Source organism: Beta vulgaris, chromosome 4 (assembly GCF_026745355.1).
Source record: "Beta vulgaris subsp. vulgaris cultivar EL10 chromosome 4, EL10.2, whole genome shotgun sequence".
NCBI classification, from domain to species: domain Eukaryota; kingdom Viridiplantae; phylum Streptophyta; class Magnoliopsida; order Caryophyllales; family Amaranthaceae; genus Beta; species Beta vulgaris.
In genome coordinates, this window is record NC_079205.1 from 20,030,843 (window position 1) to 20,052,705 (window position 21,863).

At 36.5% G+C, this 21,863-nt stretch overlaps 1 protein-coding gene across 3 annotated transcripts; it reads right to left on the reverse strand.

Annotated features, from left to right (window-relative positions):
• Positions 1-1,147: 1,147 nt before the first annotated feature.
• LOC104907504 (protein CIA1) lies at positions 1,148-14,188 on the reverse strand. 3 transcript variants are annotated; one of them, XM_048642898.1, is made up of 11 exons: positions 13,898-14,183; positions 13,451-13,790; positions 11,880-12,026; positions 10,457-10,675; positions 10,251-10,312; positions 8,455-8,520; positions 8,297-8,368; positions 5,626-5,688; positions 4,501-4,570; positions 2,704-2,783; positions 1,148-1,453 (listed from the first exon to the last, which is right to left on the reverse strand). In XM_048642898.1, the coding sequence occupies exons 2-10, from the start codon at positions 13,625-13,627 to the stop codon at positions 2,727-2,729; spliced, it is 933 nt and encodes a 310-aa protein (XP_048498855.1). In that variant the 5' UTR covers positions 13,628-13,790; positions 13,898-14,183; the 3' UTR covers positions 1,148-1,453; positions 2,704-2,726. The 3 variants fall into 3 exon arrangements, 2 of the variants coding, with proteins under 2 accessions (XP_048498855.1, XP_010694745.2); XM_010696443.3 differs by having other exon boundaries at positions 2,704-2,787; positions 13,898-14,180; XR_007273300.2 differs by lacking the exon at positions 1,148-1,453 and having other exon boundaries at positions 2,712-2,787; positions 4,501-4,611; positions 8,459-8,520; positions 13,898-14,188.
• Positions 14,189-21,863: the final 7,675 nt, after the last annotated feature.

Here is a 21,863-nt window from a genome sequence, read left to right on the forward strand (position 1 = left end):
TTCTAAGCGCGGCCCCTTGTTCTTTCTGTGGAAAGGAGGAGTCATATACTCATATTTTTAAAGACTGCGAAGTTACAAAGAGAATTTGGAAAAGCTCGGTCCTAGGAATCAATTCGGAAAATCCAGTACATATTGATATAGCACAATGGACAAGAAACTGGCTTTGGTTTCTTATGCAGGAAGAACAAAAGGTGGAAGGGCAAGCAGCAGATTTCCTGGGAGTACTATGGAGTATCTGGCTTTTAAGAAACAAAAGCATCTTCAACATGAGCTATCGCTTTAACCCGTTAGATACTTTCGGAATTACAAGACAATGGAAGCGAAAATGGCAAGTATGCTCTACTGACCTTCCTAAAAATGAAAGACCAAAGACAGATGAAAGGGAAGATGTACGAGGGAAGCTTGATTGGAAGAAAAACTGGATGTATGGGACTCAACATAGTACCCTAATTGTGGATGGCTCTTGGAAGGAAAACAAGGGACTATATCTCGATCCGGGGGATGCTGGCTATGGCTGGGTAATTAGGGAAGGGAGTATAGAAACAGACTCAGGTGGGAAAGAGATCCAAGCAATCTCCTCAGTACAAGCGGAGGCCTATGCCATCCTCTTTGGCATCAAAGAGTGTATTTCAAGGAACTTAAACAAGTTGGAAGTCTGGACAGATGCGAAGGTCGTGGTAGAAGGTTTACGGGACGTTGCAAAAACAATTTCCTCAATAAGAAACATAATAGTCGAAATACGTCTAGTACTAGGTAACTTTGAGTCAGTTTGTATAATGCATGTTGAAAGAGCTAAAGTTGAAAAAGCCCATTACTTGGCTAACCAAGCCAGAAAAGGGAAAATTAGACTGTAACTCTTATTTATGTTTTTGCCAAAAAAAAATAAAAAATAGATGGACTCAATATTGCAATATCACATGGTATATGGGCTCAATACCTTTTTATTCAGAGTTTTGCTTACCTACTAACTAGCAAAACAAACACTATTAAAATTGAGCTCCAAAGTGTCTTACTAGATATTTAAAATGGAGCATGAACCCTACCAAGAGAAGTAACAAAGGTATACTCCTTGCACATCCAATGGTAAAATGCAAATTTCTAATTTTTTCACTTTTCCTAGTAATATAGACATTTGTACTCCCAAACATAAATCGGTTGCAATACCAAGAAATTTCTATTAAAAAAACAAAAAATTCAGAAGATATTTCTTAGTGATTCTACCAAAGACGCTAATAAAAATTTACAAATCTGAACCATAATGATTATGTTACACCAAAAAGATTCGGTATAGGTAGAAATATATTTCAATGTTCTATAGTAACTTTGAAACTGAGAAGCTTAACTGCCAATGCAAGAAAGCAGGTTTCCAATATGAAGAAAATCATGATGTAGATGCGCACTTCCATATCTTAATTGTTCCATCATCACTTGCTGATGCAAGCAACGGTTTTTCCTGCATTACAAAAGTGCATCAAGTCATATACAAGGAAATTGAGATATAATAAATCCATCTCAGGGATCTTTTTTTTCCCAATGATATCCCCTGATCAGTGAGGAAAATCCTATATTGCACATATGTTTATCAAGAACATCAACACGAGGTTAGATCTTTGTCTGTCTGATATATCAGCTGCTATATATTAAAACTTTCTCCCTTTCTCTCTCTTCTAACAAACTAACTGATAAAGGATGAGGAGCTAGCTCATGTGGTAGAGCACTCCCCTCTGATTCTCTGAGGTCAGGGGTTCGATCCTTACCCCCAACATTATGTTGGGGTATTTCCTTAGCATGCTTTACCAGCCAATGTGCTGGTAGTTCCTACAAGGTTAGCCAGCCCTTGGGCTGACTTAATTTCCCAATCAAAAAAAACAAACTAACTGATACCAGAATATTCTTCCCAAACGTTACCAACTCATTCCCATCTATGCAGTAAATGACTACAGTACCCTTCATCAGCCTTCATATGCCTTCTAGAATATGTATAGAGTATGGGAGGTGTAGCTGAGGACTTAGCAGAATTACTCGGCATACAACAATCGCAGTATCGCACCATCAAAATTCATATAACAGGCCATGTTCAACTCATTCTTTACATCAAAAAACAGCAAGAGTTCCTTCGAACCTAAGTGAGGGCAATAGCCAATAGGTCCAAAAGGTTTGGTTATAACTTATAATTGTGCCTGAAGTGGTTGGGGCATTACAACATTTCAAGGAATTCTGCTGTTCAGCTTTATACACTACCTATATGAATCCCTCCTCCCGAAGCGAAAACAACAATGACATAGCCTTAAATCTAATCTCCGGTGGTTGTCCACATGGATAATCTGCCACCCTTCTCTTCCTATCAAATGCTACATTCTCCCACAAATCCAAATTTTTCATACCATTTCTAGCAAACTCCATCCGAGTCATTTTTGGCCTTCCCCAGATTCTTCTGAATCTCCAGTATCCCACCCTTTTACTACCCTAACTAGAGCATCCTCTAGACAAAGTCTCACATACCTAAACCACCGTAACAGGTTCTCTATTATTTTATCCTCAGCGCTTGCAGCTCCAACCCTCATTCGAATATTCTCGAAGCAAAAAAGAAATAAAAACGAACAAATGGCACGCCACCCATCCCCCCCCCCCCAAGTTCATTAGTTTGCAAGACTTGCACCAACATGGTACCATATTCAAATTCTTTTTGAAAAAAGAGCTTACCGTAGGACTCCATTGTATAGAGTTCACATCCATCCCATGTGCCTTTTCCTTCTTAGATAATAATTTGTACATGGGGCCATCTAACTGTGCAGAAAAAAAAAAGAAGAAATCACCACCTCATATGTGTAGAAATCAGGCTAAAGCATAAGCTGCAATAAATCACATGGATTCAGACATAGCGTGCAAGTTAACTGGACAAGCATGCAATTTTATGCTAGCCTTCCAGATTATAATAAACTTAGGCCCCGTTCTTTTGGACTGAGAGAACCTAAACAGAACTGAAAACAAGTCCAAAAGAACAGGGCCTAATCACCTAAATCCAAAACTTATCAAACATGCAAAAATACCATTTCTTTATCTGTGAATGCCTAACAGCACAAAATCACTTTACTAATCACAGACCTGTTATGAATTAACATGACCTTGACACCATTGATGACAGAAAATGAGAAAGATAATGAGTATTTGATTGATTAACTGAAAATACAGCAAAACTAGATGATATTCAAGCTTTCGAGAGGCTTGATTCTCTCCCAAATGAGCTCTTACAAGCTCACCAATTTTCTCATCTATTTTCCACATCCTTTCTTCTCACCTATCTCTTCTATTTATGAGCTAACTAACTTGCTTTCTCTTTAAGCTAACCTAATTTTATTGTGCTTCCCATAATACCCAATGCATAACAAGACCCTCCTTCTATTTGTATGCTCTGTACAATATTCATGTGCGTGCAACTAGCCTTCACATATCAACTCAAGTACATAGAGTCGGACAAAATGAAGGTAAGCAGTAAGTTTTCCAACTAACAATTGCCATCAGCATGAAGGTAGCAGAGTTCAGGTTCTCTTGCACTCTAATCACTTTCATGCTCTTTTTCCTTCCACAACACCACACAAGTTGTTTTCATTCTTACCATTACAGATAATTTGTTTTCTTTGTGCTGTTCCAGCACTTTTTCCCTTCTCATTTCTGTTTCTCTTCCTCCTTGTGTCCCCTTAAAAAAGCTAGACATGTCATCCTTTTCAGGATAAGGAAAAAAAAAATGTTTGGCAAAAAATTCCTCCATATCCAACTCATTTAACAAATTGACATCAGTTCCAATTTCTTTTCTGCTTTTAAATGCCCGAATAAATGAAAAAAAAATCAGCACTTTATAAAAGCATACCGGCCATAATTTAGTTCTAACACCCGTCAGTATGTATCATCGAAATGTTTATCATCAACCCTAAGCACATTATCATCAATAAAGGCTCCCCTCATAAGTGTGTTGTGGCAAACAGTAAGATTACCAATATTTGAGTTCATCAATTTGAAATACTCCTATCTAAGAAGGCATATTGACAAAGGTAATCCCAAGTTTAACACTTTATTCGGAGTACTATACGGAGTAGTATATATGCAAGAATTAACAAATAAAAGTAAGCATTCACAGTTATTGGTGCAGATCACACCATGGTGTCAAAACAATTCCGCATCTTATCGTTTCACCCAAATCTACCGAACTGATACTACCCGCATCGTAAAGGTGTATTAAAAAACACGTTTTAGGTGTGTTCAAGGGATATCTCATGGTCTGAGCATCCTCCCCGTTCCCACATCACCATGACATTACCGCGATCGTGACCGAAACCGCATTTCCGAATCATGGATCACACTCTATACATTTTGGAACAAAAAGCAAAGCTGTAAAATAACCTTTCAAGTTCATGCTGTAAGCTCAGTGTGTCGAGTAATCAGTTCTAGCGCCAAAGAATCACAATCCAAGGCATAGAGAATAGGCGAGACAGATTAGCCTACCTGAACATCATCATTCTCAACAAACAAGCGTACAGCATCATCTGCAGCACCACTGGCAATTACACCATCCCTAGAAACCCACAAGTCCTTGATTAAAACCATATAATGAAGCTGCAAACGGAAGGGGAAATAAGAATAAAAAAAAAAAACACAAACATCAAGAGTCGCTAAGATTTCAAAATATATAACCTTTCACTTCTCTCACAAAAATTAACCATCCTCCTAGGCTTACATGGAAGCATGGAATTCATTATGCCTTGTTGCAAACAATGTACCTGCAGTTAATTAATGATGTTTGCACTCTTGTTTCATAATTTTCCTGGTTGTTAAGAGATCATCACCATTGTCTTTTCTCTTATATTTTTACTTTATGCAGTCAGAAATAAAAACAAAATGAACTGGACCAGCGAAACAAGTAATCATATTACATCCTGTTTAGAGCATTTACTGCAGAGACAGTATCTTCTATCTAAAACATGTGTGTGCAAAACTTCACTATACCAAAATTCAAGAAACAGCCTCATCTTGATATACTTTCTCCATCTCTTTTGAAGTGAAACACTTCTCTTTAGTAGAAATGTGACAATAAGTGACACATAGCTCTTCTAAAAAATAGGAAAGTCAAAAATTTAAAGCTTTAAATATCATATAGTAGAACATGTATAAGAAAAATGAGATAAAGGTAAAAAAAACACAATAGTAATTAATAAAATATGAAACAAAGCCCTTCTAAATAAAAAAAGAAAGAAAGAAATGGTGAGCATCAGCAAGTGGTTTACAAAGAAAAAGAGCATCAACATCATATTAGGCCCTTTTCCAACGTGTGGGTCCCCCAATCCCCCTTTCCCGTCTATTCTTTCCCTTTCATGGTACAGGTGCTTGCTATATATGGGTTGTACACTTGTACTATTTTGGGCTTTGTTTTTGTTGGGCTAACAAAATAACAAGCTGAATTAAACAAAACAGCCCAGTCCTGACTCCTGCCCCTTGAAAGGTCCGCCTCTGAGACCCAGTAGAAGAAAACTAGTGTGTATCAAGGACACATGAAATGAAACACATCCATACAAGAACGAACAAGGCCACATAAAATGGAAGTTTCAAGCAATTGAAATTTGGAATACAAACCTTGACCAATGAACTGAAAAAATAGTGCGGTCATGATAGCCTGATATAGTGCAAAGGTGTTTCCTGCCATAAGATTAAATATATACATAAACAGTCAGAAGAAATATACAGAAGTAATGCAGCAGAACATGGGCATTAGTATTCTAACCATTATGCAATAATTTAAGATTCATTCAACCAACACGCAGACTTATGAATCCCTTTTGTGTCCTAAATTAAGAGTCCCTTTAAACTTGGAAGTTAATTTACTGGCACACATTCAAATCATTGTCCTAACATGCACGCAAAGTCGATATGAGACCACTAAAGTGGACAGAAACAGCAATATCTTGTAAAATAAGTTTTTGGTAAATGTAATCATTTGTAGACATCGTTAGCTATACAATCAAGAACTACATTATTGACTTGATTTTGTACAAGATCAAATCATACCGCTGACTGACCAGTGACTGCAGTAAGCTCTAAGCAGTAATCAAGGGTTGTGAAGAAATTGTGGCTATAGGTGGACCAAAATGCTTCAAAATTCTGGTTAAACAGAGTTATAAAAAAAAGGGAAAATTGGCCAGAACAATCACTACTATGGCCCTTTTGTCAAAAATAATCCCACCTATGGATGATTTCAAAATGATCTCAACCATATGAGGTCTTCCAAAAATGCAAACCTGTTAATCAGGTCATTTTCTTATTTTCCTCTTCTTTCTCTCTCCTCCACTCTCACCCTCACCCCTTCGACCCACCATCCCCACCCCAGCCACCATCCACCTCCCCCACCTACTGCCTCCAGCCACTCCCCCCTTCCTTTTCCTCCCCAACCCCACAGCCACATTCAACTAGCAACCATCCACGTGTAACTTTTCTCTCTCTCCTCTCTCCTCCCTCCTCCCCTCCCTTCCATGGCTGCAACTCTTCTTCGTTCCCTTCCCCTCCACAATTCTGCAACCCCTACCAACCCCAAATCCCACCACATCCTATAACCTGAAACCCACCCGCACATCAAAACCCTCCCATCACCTCCTACCAATGCAGACGATGCAGCACCTTTGGTGAAGCTCTGAGAACGCCCACGAGCTGGAGACAGCAGCTCGTTGGCAGAAGCGAATGGGCAGTAGCAAATCAGAGGAGAGAGAGTGGGTGATAGTGGTTTGAATTGTGGTGGAAGAGGAGATGAACTAGACTCAAGTATGAAAATGGAGATTGAGAGAGGGGGTGGCATGCAGTGGGGGAGAGGGTGGGGTGGGGTTTTTTTGCAGGGATGGGGGTGGGGGAGAGGTGAAACACTGGCAGCGGGGTGGGGTGGCTTTTGCGGGGGTGGAACACTGGCAGCGGGGGATTTTGCGGGGGTGGGGGAGGGGTGGAACACTGGCAGCGGGGTGGGGTTTTTTTTCAGGGGTGGGGGAGGTGGGGGGTTTTATACAGAGTAGGGGAGGAAGAGCACAGGTGACAGTAGAATGGGGAAAGTGTGGGGGTTTTCTTTTTGCAAGGGTGGGGAGGAAGGGGAGGGGTGGCAGTAGGGTAAGGGAGTTTTTACCGGTTACAACAGGTTAACAGAGTATCCTGGGAAGGGTTTGGTAATATCTGGGATTATTTTGAAATAACTCATAGCTGGTATTATTTTTGGCGGAATGGCCATAGTAGAGACTATTCTAGCTAATTTTTCCTAAAATAAATTCTGACTAGCTACCCGACTTTTAAATGAACAGCCGGAGAACATGTACACTAAGTAAAGATAGCAGGTTAGTGACTCCAGTAAAATATAATTGAACGCGAAAGGTAGCTGATAGAGTTTATGCACCTCCTTACCATAGAATTTCAAGTCTTAATTCTTATAGTATTAGATTGTGGGATCAAGGACTTATCTTCATCTCATTCTTGAGTGCTTAGAGTAGCTATTAAAATTCATAGTCTTACATGGTTTCCTAATTTGATTATATTTCAGAAAGTTCGTTATTGTTCGACTTTCTAGCTTATAATTTATGAATTGGACCGAATTGTTATCAACATAGTTAAGAAAAAACATCGACAAACCTCTAGAATCAAATCCATCTGCTCAAAGGAAACTCGTAAAAAGTAAAAATAAGAACAGTCATTGAAACTTAAAAATTCAACAATATGCAGTTACCAGAAAGCTCAATGATTAATGTTCTTATACCTCCGTGGAATTAGATCCTTAGTATGTAATGAATCGATAATTGGAAGGGTACCTTAGGCATTAGCTTCTAGTTCAGTTATTAGTAGCTTGAGCAGGAAGCCAAGAGAATTAGTTAGAGGTGAGAGAGAAAAGGAATCATAATCCTATAAATAGAGGAGAGCAAGAAGAATGAAATCATGAAGAAAATTATTGAGAGCCATTTTAGTGGTTAGCTTTGGGGGTGATCATAATCCTATAAATAGAGGAGAGCAAGAAGAATGAAATCATGAAGAAAATTATTGAGAGCCATTTTAGTGGTTAGCTTTGGGGGTGTGACCAAGTCACTCGAATAATTGGCACCTATCTTCATTTTATGTAATTTCCATTTATAAATATAAATCCATCTTTATGTCCTTAACTAATCACCTAAATCCAAACTCAGCAATGGCAATTCATAGCATAGTAGCAGCATTCAATAACCATCCATCTTTGCATCACAAAGAAAGATGAATAAAACAGTATGAACAATTAGACATTTCTTACCAAGGTGCAAAGCCATCACCAGATTGTGCATGCAGGCTGTCAGTTTCCCATACTTTAATAGTAAGATCATCACTGTGGAATGGGTTCAAATATTAAATTAGCCTCAACTATGAATTAATGCATTTGACAAAGTGGTCAAGAGATAAGGCACAGCATACCTACAAGTTACCATTTTGTCGCCACTAGCATTAAAAGATAAAGCCCATACTGTCGAAGTATGCCCACTGAAACACAAACAATAGAAGTTTAAAAAATGTGAGCCCATCTATAATTTATTCCTCTCAACAAGGAAGGGGAAGGGGAGTGTTCCCGTGAGGGCCTGAGGCTAGCAGTAATCCTACATTTGATGCATCAATGCTCAAAATTCATGTAAACTAATCTACCAGTACCAGAAAGATACACAGATGCGAACAATAACACTTCCTAAACAATTTTATATAAAAAAAAGCTTTGTGGAGGAAAACAAAAGGAAAGATGGGAGACGAGAGTCTCCCGATTACATCAAGCAACAGTAAGCAAGCACACAATATAGAACATAAACCCTGCAATATCTGACCAAACTCATCTTTGTTAATCAGAACTCCAGCAACTGTAATATCATGATTCTCCAAAGGAGACAACCTTAATTATGCCCAGAGCTCATGACTCAGTTACAAGTTGGACCCAGCTTTTGATGCAAAACAGGCATGGATAACCTACGCAACCTACTGCAGCCTTCTAAAGCAAAGGCAAAACACAAAGCAGCCTTTGACAAGCAGAAAACATTTGGAGGACTAATCAGAGCAAAAGCCAAATCTTCAACCATTTTTGTATCATCAAAGCAATCTTAAAATGATTTCTTTAACCAGAACATTGCTAGGAAGGCAGAACTACAAAACTTTCCAACATTACTATGAAGCCAAATGGCATTTAACAATTCAGAAAAGCATATTGCACATAATTTTGCCAAACTAGCTTTCTTCTTGCCATGTCATTATGGTTTATTGAAGACGTCACAGTAGATCTAAGAATTTTTTAGTTTTTGTTTATGCATGTAGTAACTATTATGCTCAAAGCAACTATAATTCACGCAGGAATTAGATACCCTAAATTAGCTAGTGGAACTAGTAGGCGGAGTCTTTTCCCAGACTAGAATTGTTCGTCCTAGTACATAGGATGTCTTGCCCACACACATAATTTCCACGGTAATATGTTAAAGTATGTATAATGATGCTATTGCTATCAGTTTATCACTAACATTTCTCTTCTACTCAATGGAAAAATCAGCCCAAGGAGAAAGCTACATGGGAGGACTTTGAGATTCTTCACCACCAATTTCCAGAGTTCCACCTTGAGGACAAGGTGAATCTATGGGCGGCGAGTAATGTAATAGATCCCACTAGTGAGCCAGCCCAATCAAGGCCCTCCGTGAGATTCACCTACTCTAGGCGCCACGTCAATAGGACACCAGGGGTTGGTACCTGATTATGTTACAAGGACAGCCAGGTGGCAGAGCAAAGGGGTGTGCAATCATTGGCACAATCATTGAGGAAAGAGCAGGGAACCTTCCTAGAGAGAGAGTAGTACTAATATAGTAGTATAAATAGAATGATAGGGAATTAAGGAAAGGTATTCAGAAAAGTAATCTCTTTACATTAAATTAAGGAGTGTGGGGGTCACTTGAAAACCTTTTGTGTATATTTTCCTTTGTTGATCAGTAATAAAATATCTCTCTCTCTCTCTCTTCTGCTCATATTATTCTTATCTTCTTCTTTCCATTGATTATTCTAACGGCTCTCCTCAGTGAGTAAGGGGAATTAGGCTGTGCAGGAAGGTTCTATTACAGACAGGTTCTATTAAAGATGCTTCCAAATTGCAATAATTTATGTTAAGGGACTCAAACTTTAAACACAAAAACAACACTAGAAATGTACAGATGTGCTGAACACTTTAATAGTGCAGAGAGTCATAATACTTTCTGGCCTCGTTTAGTGTTTGAACACAATGCCAATCGTCATCTCCGTCTTCAGCCCATATCTGTAGAAATAAAGCCAACAGAAAATTAGCTTACGAATTAGATCTTACAGTTGAAGGCTTGAAGCTGTAATAAATATCCATCAGGTACGATATCAAGCCATTACGAATAAATAGAAAAGGTTACACAAATTTAAGAGTTTGTACCTTGATACTATTATCATAGCTACATGAAAACAATACATCCAAGGAAGGATGCCACTGGACCATTTTAACATCCTGCGTATGACCTTGCAATACTGACACGCACTCAAATTCATTGCCAGGCTCAACTTCCCATATCCAAACTGATTTGTCTCGCCCACACGTAGCAATTAAAGAACCAGAGGGATTCCAAGACACACATTTCACTTCATTTTCATGACCCTGCAGACATTATAGCCTATCGTTACTCAATTACATATAAGCAAAACTGAAGGCAACTAGAAAATAAAATACTAACAAAAATTTCAATCCTTCCACTATGATTACGCTTTGAGATCCTAGAAAAGTGTTCTTATGAAATCATAAATCAGCAATCAGAGGTTAAAGCAAACAAGTCAAATGTGGCAAGAGAAACGACAAGTAAACATACCATTACACTCAATTAATCATCACAATCCCACCTACATTCCAAAACATCACATTTGGGTATTCGCCAATATTCTGGTCATCTGACCAAGGAACAATGTAGGTCAACATTATTTTCTCACCTAACAATCCTCGCTTTTACTTTCTCATTTTTCTTTGTTTACTCTCTTCAACCGATTAATATTATTTCATTCCACGAGCTAAATTTCTTGTAACTGTTCATTTTAGCTGACCCCCAGGCCCCAAGCATTTTTTACTAAGGCTTTGTTGTTTTATTGTATGTATTATCCAAAGTAAAAAATTATCAATTACAAGTATTACAAATCTTGCTCAAACCAACAGAAAGTTCCGTCTAAAATATTACTACCGTGATGTGTACGTCTTCACTATCATAAGTTTAACAACAATCCCAAGGACACACATAAGCTTTGCCCAATTTCATTAAGTCTTGGACCACTGGCCACTTGGCTTAGAAATAGTAAGTTATCTGCAATCTAAATAAGATGCGAAAGTATCAGTGACAAAAGCTCTAACAATTTTTCGTGCAACCTCTCACACAAGGACACAGAGATAGAGATGACGAACGCAAACTAAAGATTCAAATAAATACCATCTTAAACTCACGCCGCATTTGATAGACGGTAATAAATTGTGATGATGGTATAAAATTTATCCAAATATTGACAAGAAAAAACTCACGTCAATATCCACACCTCCATCGTGATAATAGTCCATCACGAAAAATGTATTCCTCTTTATAAACTTTTATTATGGCTCAATACCGCCTTACAAAGTGGTAAAAATGAAATAAAATTTTGTGAACAAAAGAGATGTTTGGGGATGAACGAGCATTACCATGGATATCGACATGGGAATTCCTTTACACAATTACAATAAAGTTTATCACCACTACCAGTGTTTATTACCATGAACCAAAGGGCTCATCAATGCAAAGACATGTGAACACTGATCACTAAGTTGAGTGAGTTGCCATGAGTACCTCCAAAGTTGAGATGCATTCGAAATCACCCCCAATATCTTCCCATATGGCCGTAGTAGCATCAAAGCTAGCAGTAGCCAACATTTTCCCTGAAGGTGACCAAGCACATGATCTGATGGTTCTCGTGTGTGTTTCCTCCAGAACCGCCTGCATAACCATATAAGATATAGTTGTTAATAGGTACTAATTCCTTAAATTTCTTCCACAGTCAGTATACCAGGAAAAACAAATCAATAGACATAGACATCCTATAGTTGGAGATATAAGAAGCCATCGACAAAAAAAGAAAACAAATTCATACACATGTGACTCTATCGACATAGTCCTACAATTTCAGTAAAACTAAAAGAAAAGCTTAATTCTCTGATAATCCAAATGACTTGACATACTTAAAGTTCTTCAAGAAAACAAAAAAGAACCCCCCCCCCCCCAAATAAATAAAAAAAAGCTTTATAATTTAGAAACATGACTTGATGTTATAACTTTCTTTTTTCAAGCTGCTTAATGCTAACCTACCTTCCACCGGATAGCTTATTGATTTAGCTACATGCTCTAGTAACAAGGTGGAAGTACATAGCAAAAAGTTCTTTTAGAGCCATCACTAGAAACCCTTCTCATGACCGACCTGTAAACACATCCCCCGTTAAAACTTGTTCCTCAAGCTTCAAGTTTCCCATTGCAAGTGACCACTAGGTCACCAATAGGGTTGGTTATAGGTTGGGTTTGTGCTCGGGTTGATAATAAACGGATTGAACATGTCTCAATCCAAACCTAACCCATTTACTAAACGGGTTGAAAAACTCAACCCTAACCCGACCTGTTAATTATCTAATTAGATGGTTGCCTATTTCACCCATTTAATTCATTTATATGTTTCTTACTATTGGATTTTAATTAAAACTAATTATATTTCAATTATTTATTCCCCTAAAAGTATGCATGATTGGAGTTTCATTTCGGTAAAGTGCAACAATTAGGGTTTCTTAAATTTTCACTAATTTCAACATAGCTTTTTAAGCCATTTTATATGTAAATGACTTAAATGCTCAAAGCAGGTTAATTTCGGGTCAGAAATGTCAATCTTAACCTAACCCATTTAACTAAATGGATAAGTTTTTCAACCCGTAAGCGGGTTGAAAATTCCAACCCTAACCTGCTATTTTCGTTTAGGTTCGAGTCTGGTTGATAATTGAGGTCAATTTTCCCGGCTCTAGTCACCAATACCCGCTGTAAGTCTGTAACTTTACTTTAGTCAGGTTGCCAGTACTAAACCTCCCTATACAGTTATTTATCACAAAACTCTTTTCAAACTCATTCTTTGGGTTGATTCTTTTTGGTATCAAAGGGTTATCCTATGGTGCATTCATATTTTTCAGAATTCTATATTGCTCCCCAACTCTAAAAATTTCTAACAATTACCCGTAAACTTCAAAATGTGGCTTAACTGTACCTCGTCATTAACCTTATGTTATTAGTTTATCTAATCACAACTAACATAAATCATAGAAGAAGTAAACAAACCCAAAAATTAACTTATATTTAGAAACCAGCCAATAAAAGAAAAAGGGAACCTTGCAATTAAAGGAGCCAGAAAAAGATTGTTCCCAGATGCGAACAGTTTTATCGCCACTACAAGAGGCGAGAAGGTTGGTGTTGGTGGGGTTCCATGCTAGCCCCCAAACTCGATCTGTGTGCCCTTCAAGAGTTTGAAGGTGTTGTAGCTCACCCATGTCTTCCACTGAATTCATTGTTGTTTTCTTCTATTTTGGATTGTAATTGTCAATACAGATTCTATTTCAATTTGGGCTTTGATTGAATTTGTGGAAGTATGGTTTCTACTTTCTATTGTGGGTTTTTCTTGATCAGTGGGTTCTAGGTTTTCAGTTTTGATGATGATGGAAACTCCCCAAACTGCAAAAGATTATTCACTCACGTTAGTTGAACAAAAATAAATTCAATAAAAATTAGTCAAGTTTAACAAATATAAGTCCAGAATGAATAAGTCAAGTTTAACATACCCTATTTCTCTATTAGGGTTTTTCAACCACTACAAACCAGTCGCCGACGGCGTAGAGAAGGGGAGGGTGAAAACAACGGTGCAGGAGAGGGGGTGAACACGACAGCGCGGCGCAGGGGAGGGGAGGAGGTAAACGCGACGGCTCAGGGGAGGGGAGGGGGGAACACGCGACGACGGGAAGTGGAGGGGTGACGAGGTGGCGTTAATGGGGTGGGGAGGCGGCGGGGGAACAGTAAAAGAGGAAGGAGCGGTGGTGCTATGGTGGGAGAAGGGTAAGAAGAGGAAGAAAGAGGATTGAAATTATACTAACCAAACACAAGTACACAACTCTAAATTTAAGGGTTTTGATTTCCTTTGCTTTTTTATCTCTTTTTTTATTTCAATCCCTTTACGGCTTTACCTCATAGCAACCAAACGCCCCCTTATTTTTTTATTTTTTTTTTTGATTGGGAAATTAAGTCAGCCCAAGGGCTAACCCCTACCAAGGCTATTAGCTTTGTAGGAACTACCAGCACATTGGTTGGTAAAGCATGCAAAGCATGCTAAGGAAATACCCCAATATAATGTTGGGAGTAAGGATCGAACCCCTGACCTCAAGGATCAGAGGGGAGTGCTCTACCACATGAGCTAGCTCCTCAAGGATCAGAGGGGAGTGCTCTACCAAACGCCCCCCTAATTCTAAGGAAAAGTCTTATTTCAAGGAAATTAAATTCCCTTGTCTATTTTTTTGGAAATAGCTTTTGGTGTTTGGTTGAGCATAGAAATTTGTAATTGACACAGAAATTTCTAATCACCAAAAGGGGTTGGCGATTAATTTCGTACACTTCATAGGAATTTTCGTTTCCATGGAAATTCTATTTCCCATGAATTCCCTATTTCCTGTATACCAAACAACTATCTTATTTTGTACTTTCTAGGAAATCCAAATTTCAGTGGAATTTGAGGTGAATCAAACGACCTCTTAGTGCAAAGGTTAAACCTTACCTATTCAATAAATTAATTAACTAAAAATATAATATTGACAATTTTGATATGGTTAAAAGAAAAAATAAAATAATACCCCTGACAAAAATAAATTATTCACCAAATACCCCAACTTTTTTCAAAATACACCAGATACCCCTAACTTTTTAAAAAATTCACCATATACCCCAAATTTTTTTAAAAAAATGACAAATAATGTCCTTAATGACTAACGGCGATTAAATCCGTTAGTCATTAGTGTCTATTAACCCTAAAAACCCTAAAAAAGTCTAAATAACCTAAAAAAAACCCTAAAAAACCTAACTAACCTAACCCCCCTCTCTCTGCCCTAACCCACCACCCCCAACAACCCCAGCCCACCACCCAGCCCCCCTCCCCTTCCCCGCCAGTCGCGCCGCCCCCTTCGCCTTTTTCGCGCCTCCCCTCCCCCTCCTTCCATCGCGCCTCCCCTCCCCCTCCCTCACTCTCGTCGCGCCTCCCCTCCCCATCCCTCACTCTCGTCGCGCCTCCCCTCCCCCTCCTTCCATCGCGCCTCCCCTTCCCCGTCCACGGACCACAGTCGCGCCGCCCCCCTCCCCCTTCGCCTCACTCGCTCGCATCGCCACTCTGAATTCGCGCGAATTTCCGACCTTTCTCTCTCCTCCGATGACCAGAAACAACAGCAGCAACTGGCGAGGCCGACGAGAGTGAGGGAGGGGGAGGGGAGCTAATTAGATTAACTTAGGGCTAATTAAGTTGACTTAGGGCTAATTAAGTTGACTTACGGCAAACTTGTAAATACAGGCTAACGGAGCACTAACGTCCGTTAATAGTAAGGGTATCTGGTGAATTTTTTTTAAAAGCTAGGGGTATCTGGTGAATTTTGAAAAAACTTGGGGTATTTGGTGAATAATTTTTTTTTGTCAGGGGTATTTGGTGAAACAACCGAAATATATATTAATAAGAAAACTAACTATTTAGCATATATAATTATAGGTAAGATATTATATTTTAGTTAGTCGATTTGTTTAATAGATAAAGCTCAACCTTTGCACTAAGTGCATAAGTTAGAAAAATCCTATTATTATTAATTCAATTACGATTATTATTATTATTATTATTATTATTATTATTATTATTATTATTATTATTATTATTATTATTATTACAATTATCATTACTAATATTAATATTAATGTTAATATTATATTATTATTATTACATTTACTATTATATTATATTATTATTACTATCATTACTTTTTACTCCTATGGTTATTGCTTTTACTATTATTATTACTATTAATACTAATATTATTATTATTTTGCTAATTCTTTTTTTTCTATATGACTTTGCTAATAATTTTGTAAATGATAATTCAATGCTAAGAAGTACACATTTCAATAATATTTGTCATTGTTCAAAGTACATAATTTTTAATAGATGACAACAATAATACTATTAATAATAAAAAACAATAATACTTGTCATTGTTGATCATATTTATTAACAAATATTTTGATAGTTGAACTAATAGGCAAAATAATAGTACTATTGAACATTAACTACTTTTCGTAATCGGTTAATTCATCGTCTTATTCTTGTCCATAAAGTTGGTCCATCACCCCGGGATTATTCTGCATTGACTCTTATATTTCTTCAGTTATTTTCTGTCGTATACTATCTATAGCTATTTTTCTTTTATCACCTCGGGATTATTTTGCATTGACTCTCATCTTTCTTCAGTTATTTTCAGTCGTACACTATCCATAGCTATTAAATAATATTTTATTATCATAATTACTTCCTCTGTATTTTTTTTATCTTTCTCACTTAGAATCTTGATACTATTAGAGAGAATCTTTTAGATTTTTCTCAATATATAAGAAAATATATAGTTATATAGGGTCTTGTTTGATTAATCTCAATGAGTACTTTATTAATAGTCAATTATTATAATTTTTACTAATATGTAATGAAAGACATTTAATGTAGAATAAGTGCATTGGCAAACATGTAAAGTCAAAGTAGGAAAGATAAAAAAAATCCAGAGGGAGTATTATTCAATATTATATTATTATATTATTAAAAACAATTATTATCATCAATTAATGTTTATATTATATTATATTATATTATATTATATTATATTATATTATATTATTATATTATATTATATTATATTATATTATATTATATTATATTATATTATATTATATTATATTATATTATATTATATTATATTATATTATATTATATTATATTATATTATATTATACTCCCTCCGTTTCCTAAAGATCTTCCCACTTTCCGTTTAAGGGTGTTTCCAAAAGATCTTCCCACTTTTGCTTTATTCCTTATTTGGCAAAACAAATTTCCCTATTTACCCTCTCATGTCACTATCATATGGTCCACCATTACATTATTAATTCAATTTTACTCCCTTTCTCTCTCCTACTTTAACCCTTTTTTATTTGTTTATTTATCTTAACCCCTTTCTCTCTCCTACTTTACTCACACCATGCCCCACACAACTTGATTTTCCTTGGTATCTGTAGGAACAGTAAGTGGGAAGATCTTTAGGAAACGGAGGGAGTTATTATATTATATTATATTATATTATATTATATTATATTATATTATATTATATTATATTATATTATATTATATCATATTATATCATATTATATCATATTATATTATATTATATCATATTATATTATATTATATTATATTATATTATATTATATTATATTATATTATATTATATTATATTATATTATATTATATTATATTATATTATATTATATTATATTATATTATATTATATTATATTATATTATATTATATTATATTATATTATTTATTTATTTATTTATATTTATTAATTAATGATAGCTAAATTAGTATCATTACTATTAGGTAGTATAATTTAAGTTCACATTGTAATCAGTTCAGTTCAGTTGTTTTATGACGAAGTGAACATACCCTTAGAGTTCTCTTTTCCACCACAATCTAAATGTTCACGCAACATAATTTAGTAACTTACTACTATAAATTACTTGCAAATATGCTAATATTAACATATAACTATATTTAATTTAACTCCAAATTATTCAAACTCATTTTTTAGAAATATAATACTATAATTAAACTTATAAAATGTTTAAGTTATAATTAAACACATCTAAGGTATTACTTGCTACATATAAATAATATACAATATCAACTAATCTCTTGACCCATACATGATACACGGGAATTTCACAAACTAACTAAGTTTGCTTTTTTAATCACAACAAGAATCCGCGTATATAGCATCTGACGTTAGCGTCCGTCTAATAAAACAGACGGTATACGTCGAAATACCGTCCGACAAATCATCAGACGGTAAATAGCGTCTCATTTAGCGTCCGTTTCTTTTTCAGACGGAAATTAGCGTCCGCTTAGGGACGTTAGCGTCCGTTTTTGTAGCAGACGCAAATTAGCGTCCGTTAAGCGGACGCTGAAGTCCCTCAGCGGACGCTAATGTCGCGGATATACCAAGAAGCATTTCGACCCTTCCCAGAATATTTCGACCACACCTTCACCAAATCTCATCTACGAAAAACCTAACCTCCCTATTTCCCCGGCGAATCGCTGCCTCCTTGTCGTCGGACACTCCCACCGGATTCTCGCCGCTGCCAGACTCGCCGCTGCTTTCTCTCTCTTCACGTGGCGTTCTAAACCCCATCGCCGCTGCTTTCTCTCTCTCTCTTCACGTGGCGCCGCTGCTTTCTCTCTCTTCTACGGTTGAAGCCCATCGCCGGTGCCCCGCCGCTGTGCGCGCCGCCGCCGCCTTTTCTCTCTCTTCTACAATTGTTTAAGGTATGAATTTATACTTTAGTTTTGTTGATTTTTGGCTTGAATTTCTTGTTGTTAATTGGGGTTTTTGGTATTTTTGATGTATAGTTGTTGTTCATAGTTGTTGTTGATAGTTGTGTGTTGTTGTGTGTGATGATTGTTGTTGTTGTTGTTGTTTTTAATTGTATTGTTGTTGTTGTTTAGTGAATTTGTTGTTGTTGTTGTTTTTAATTTTATTGTTGTTGTTGTTTAGTGAATTTGTTGTTGTTGTTAAGTGAATTTGTTGTTGTTGTTTTTAATTGTATTGTTGTTGTTGTTTAGTGAATTTGTTGTTGTTGTTTAGTGAATTTGTTGTTGTTGTTTAGTGAATTTGTTGTTGTTATTAAGTGAATTTGTTGTTGATAATTGAACATGTTAAGTGTCGTTGTTGTTGATAATTAAATATGTTAAGTGTTGTTGTTGATAATTGAATATGTTAAGTGTTGTTGATAAAAGAACATGTTTAGTATTGATGTTGTTCATCAACTTGTTTAATTTATTCATGATAATTAGTGAAGTGATGTTATTAATGTTACATGCTTTAGATAAATTGAGTGATTAATTTATTACGCGTATATTTAGTTGTATCGAATTGAGTTGATTGTTTAGTATAATAGACTTAGTGTATATTTAGTATATGTTCACTATATATTTTTGAATGTATTTATTATGTAGTGTTGTTAATCTTTTGGATTTGTTAGTAATTCTTAATTATTCATTGTAGGACTTGCATGAGTCATTAGAACTTGAAATAGACATAGAGGTAGGATTATAGGAACATGAAACCCAAAAAAGAGCTTAAAATGGCTTAGTTTCTCTCATTTTCAATGGCTAAGTATCTTAAACTTGCTTATAATCATACAACCAAGTAATAGAAAGCTTAAATGAGTATTGTAGAACTTGCATGAGTCATTAGAACTTGAAATATACATAGAGGTAGCATTATAGGAACATGAAACCCAAAAAAGATCTCGAAATTGCTTAGTTTCTCTCATTTTCATTGGCTAAGTATCTTAAACTTGCTTAGAGCCATACAACCAAGTAATAGAAAGCTTAAATAAGTATTGTAGGACTTGCATGAGTCATTAGAACTTGAAATAGACATAGAGGTAGGATTATAGGAACATGAAACCCAAAAAAGAGCTTAAAATAGCTTAGTTTCTCTCATTTTCAATGGCTAAGTGTCTTAAACTTATAATCATACAACCAAGTAATAGAAAAGCTTAAATGAGTATTATAGGAGTTGCATGAGTCATTAGAACTTGAAATAGACATAGAGGTAGGATTATAGGAACATGAAACCCAAAAAAGAGCTTAAAATAGCTTAGTTTCTCTCATTTTCAATGGCTTAGTGTCTTAAACTTTCTTATAATCATACAACCAAGTAATAGAAAACTTAAAACAGTATTGTAGGACTTGCATTAGTCATTAGAACTTGAAATAGACATAGAGGTAGGATTATATAAACATGAAACCCAAAAAAGGGTTTAAAATAGCTTAGTTTCTCTCATTTTCAATGGCTAAGTGTCTTAAACTTGCTTATAATCATACAACCAAGTAATAGAAAGCTTAAATGAGTATTGTAGGACTTGCATGAGTCATTAGAACTTGAAATAGACATAGAGGTAGCATTATAGGAACATGAAACCCAAAAAAGAGCTCGAAATGGCTTAATTTCTCTCATTTTCATTGCCTAAGTGTCTGAAACTTGCTTAATCCATTCTTGCAGGAAAGTTATGACAAAACTCTTGCGCAATATGAAGAAAGAGGTGAAACCAAGACCCCGAACCAGATTTTCTTTGAGACTGTTGGTGGCAGAAAGAAAGGGTGGGTACCTAGTTTGGGGACGAGTGCAGACCTCTATTTTGAGAGGTCTTCGAGGGGGGGAGGTAGTTCGTCCTCCAGTTGCACTCCTTCTATGTTTTCGCAGTTGTCTGCGAGGTTTGAGGAAGAGAAAGCCGCGTTGCAAAGGGAACGTAAAAAGAGAGAGAAGAGGAACGCATCGCTAGGCAAAGGGAGAGAGAGGAGGATCGCAGGGTGCATGATGACTACCTGGCTCAGATGAGGGCGACTATGGAGACATACAGCCAGATGATGAGCCAGTATGGTGGTTCCTTCCCCTCTACCGGGCCTCGAGACCCCCCACCGGTGGTGGTGATGCGTGTGCGACTTAGGCTCCTACATTAGCTTACACTATCTATCTTGTATATATTTCGGGACGTGAAAACATATAATTTAGTTAAAATCGTAAACTTATGTTTATGTATGTATGAATTTAAATTAGTGTATTTATGAATTTCTATTTAATGCAAACAGGTCATTAGTGCAGAATTCGGCGCATTAGCAGACAACTTGAGTATATTTTGTTGGAAAATGAAACAGGTTAAAAACTATTCAAATACAATTATCGTTGTTATAAAAAAAAAAGAAAGGAAATTAGCGCCTGCCTATGAAGTTAACGTCCGCCTATGAAGTTAACGTCCGCCAAAAGTAATTTGAACCATGCAAGAGGTCGATAAAATAGCAACCGTTTTCACCATATAGCGTCCGTCCATACAGACACCAATTAGCGTCCGTTTATGGGGTCGGACGCTAGTTAGCGTCCGGTTGAACGGACGCTAATTAGCGTCCAACCCCAAAAGCGGACGCTAATTGGCATCAGGCAGAAGAGCAGACGTTAAGTTTCAAAAAGCGGTCGCTAAATTTTAGCGTCTGCCATTCGGACGCTAATTCAGCTATTAGCGACCAGGGGTTTTGCATCAGAGCTTTAGCGTCCGTTGGCGGACGCTAATATATTTAGCATCCGACCCCGCGTTTTTACCGTCCGATTTTTGCGGACGCTAAATCCTAACATTCTTGTTGTGAATTGAACATTAGGAAAGTAGTTGAACAAAGAACGATAAAGTATAAATAACTTCAAAAATATTGCATTGTAAATCTATAATTCGATGTATTACAGCTTCATGTTACCAATTGAGCTTGGAGATATGTAGTTATTAATTGTGTTATTAACTACAGGACTTCCATAATTCGATTGAAAACCTGTACAACAAAGACAAACTTACTACTTATAAAATATGAAGAAACATTATATTCAATAAACTACCATAAGTTGTGACAAA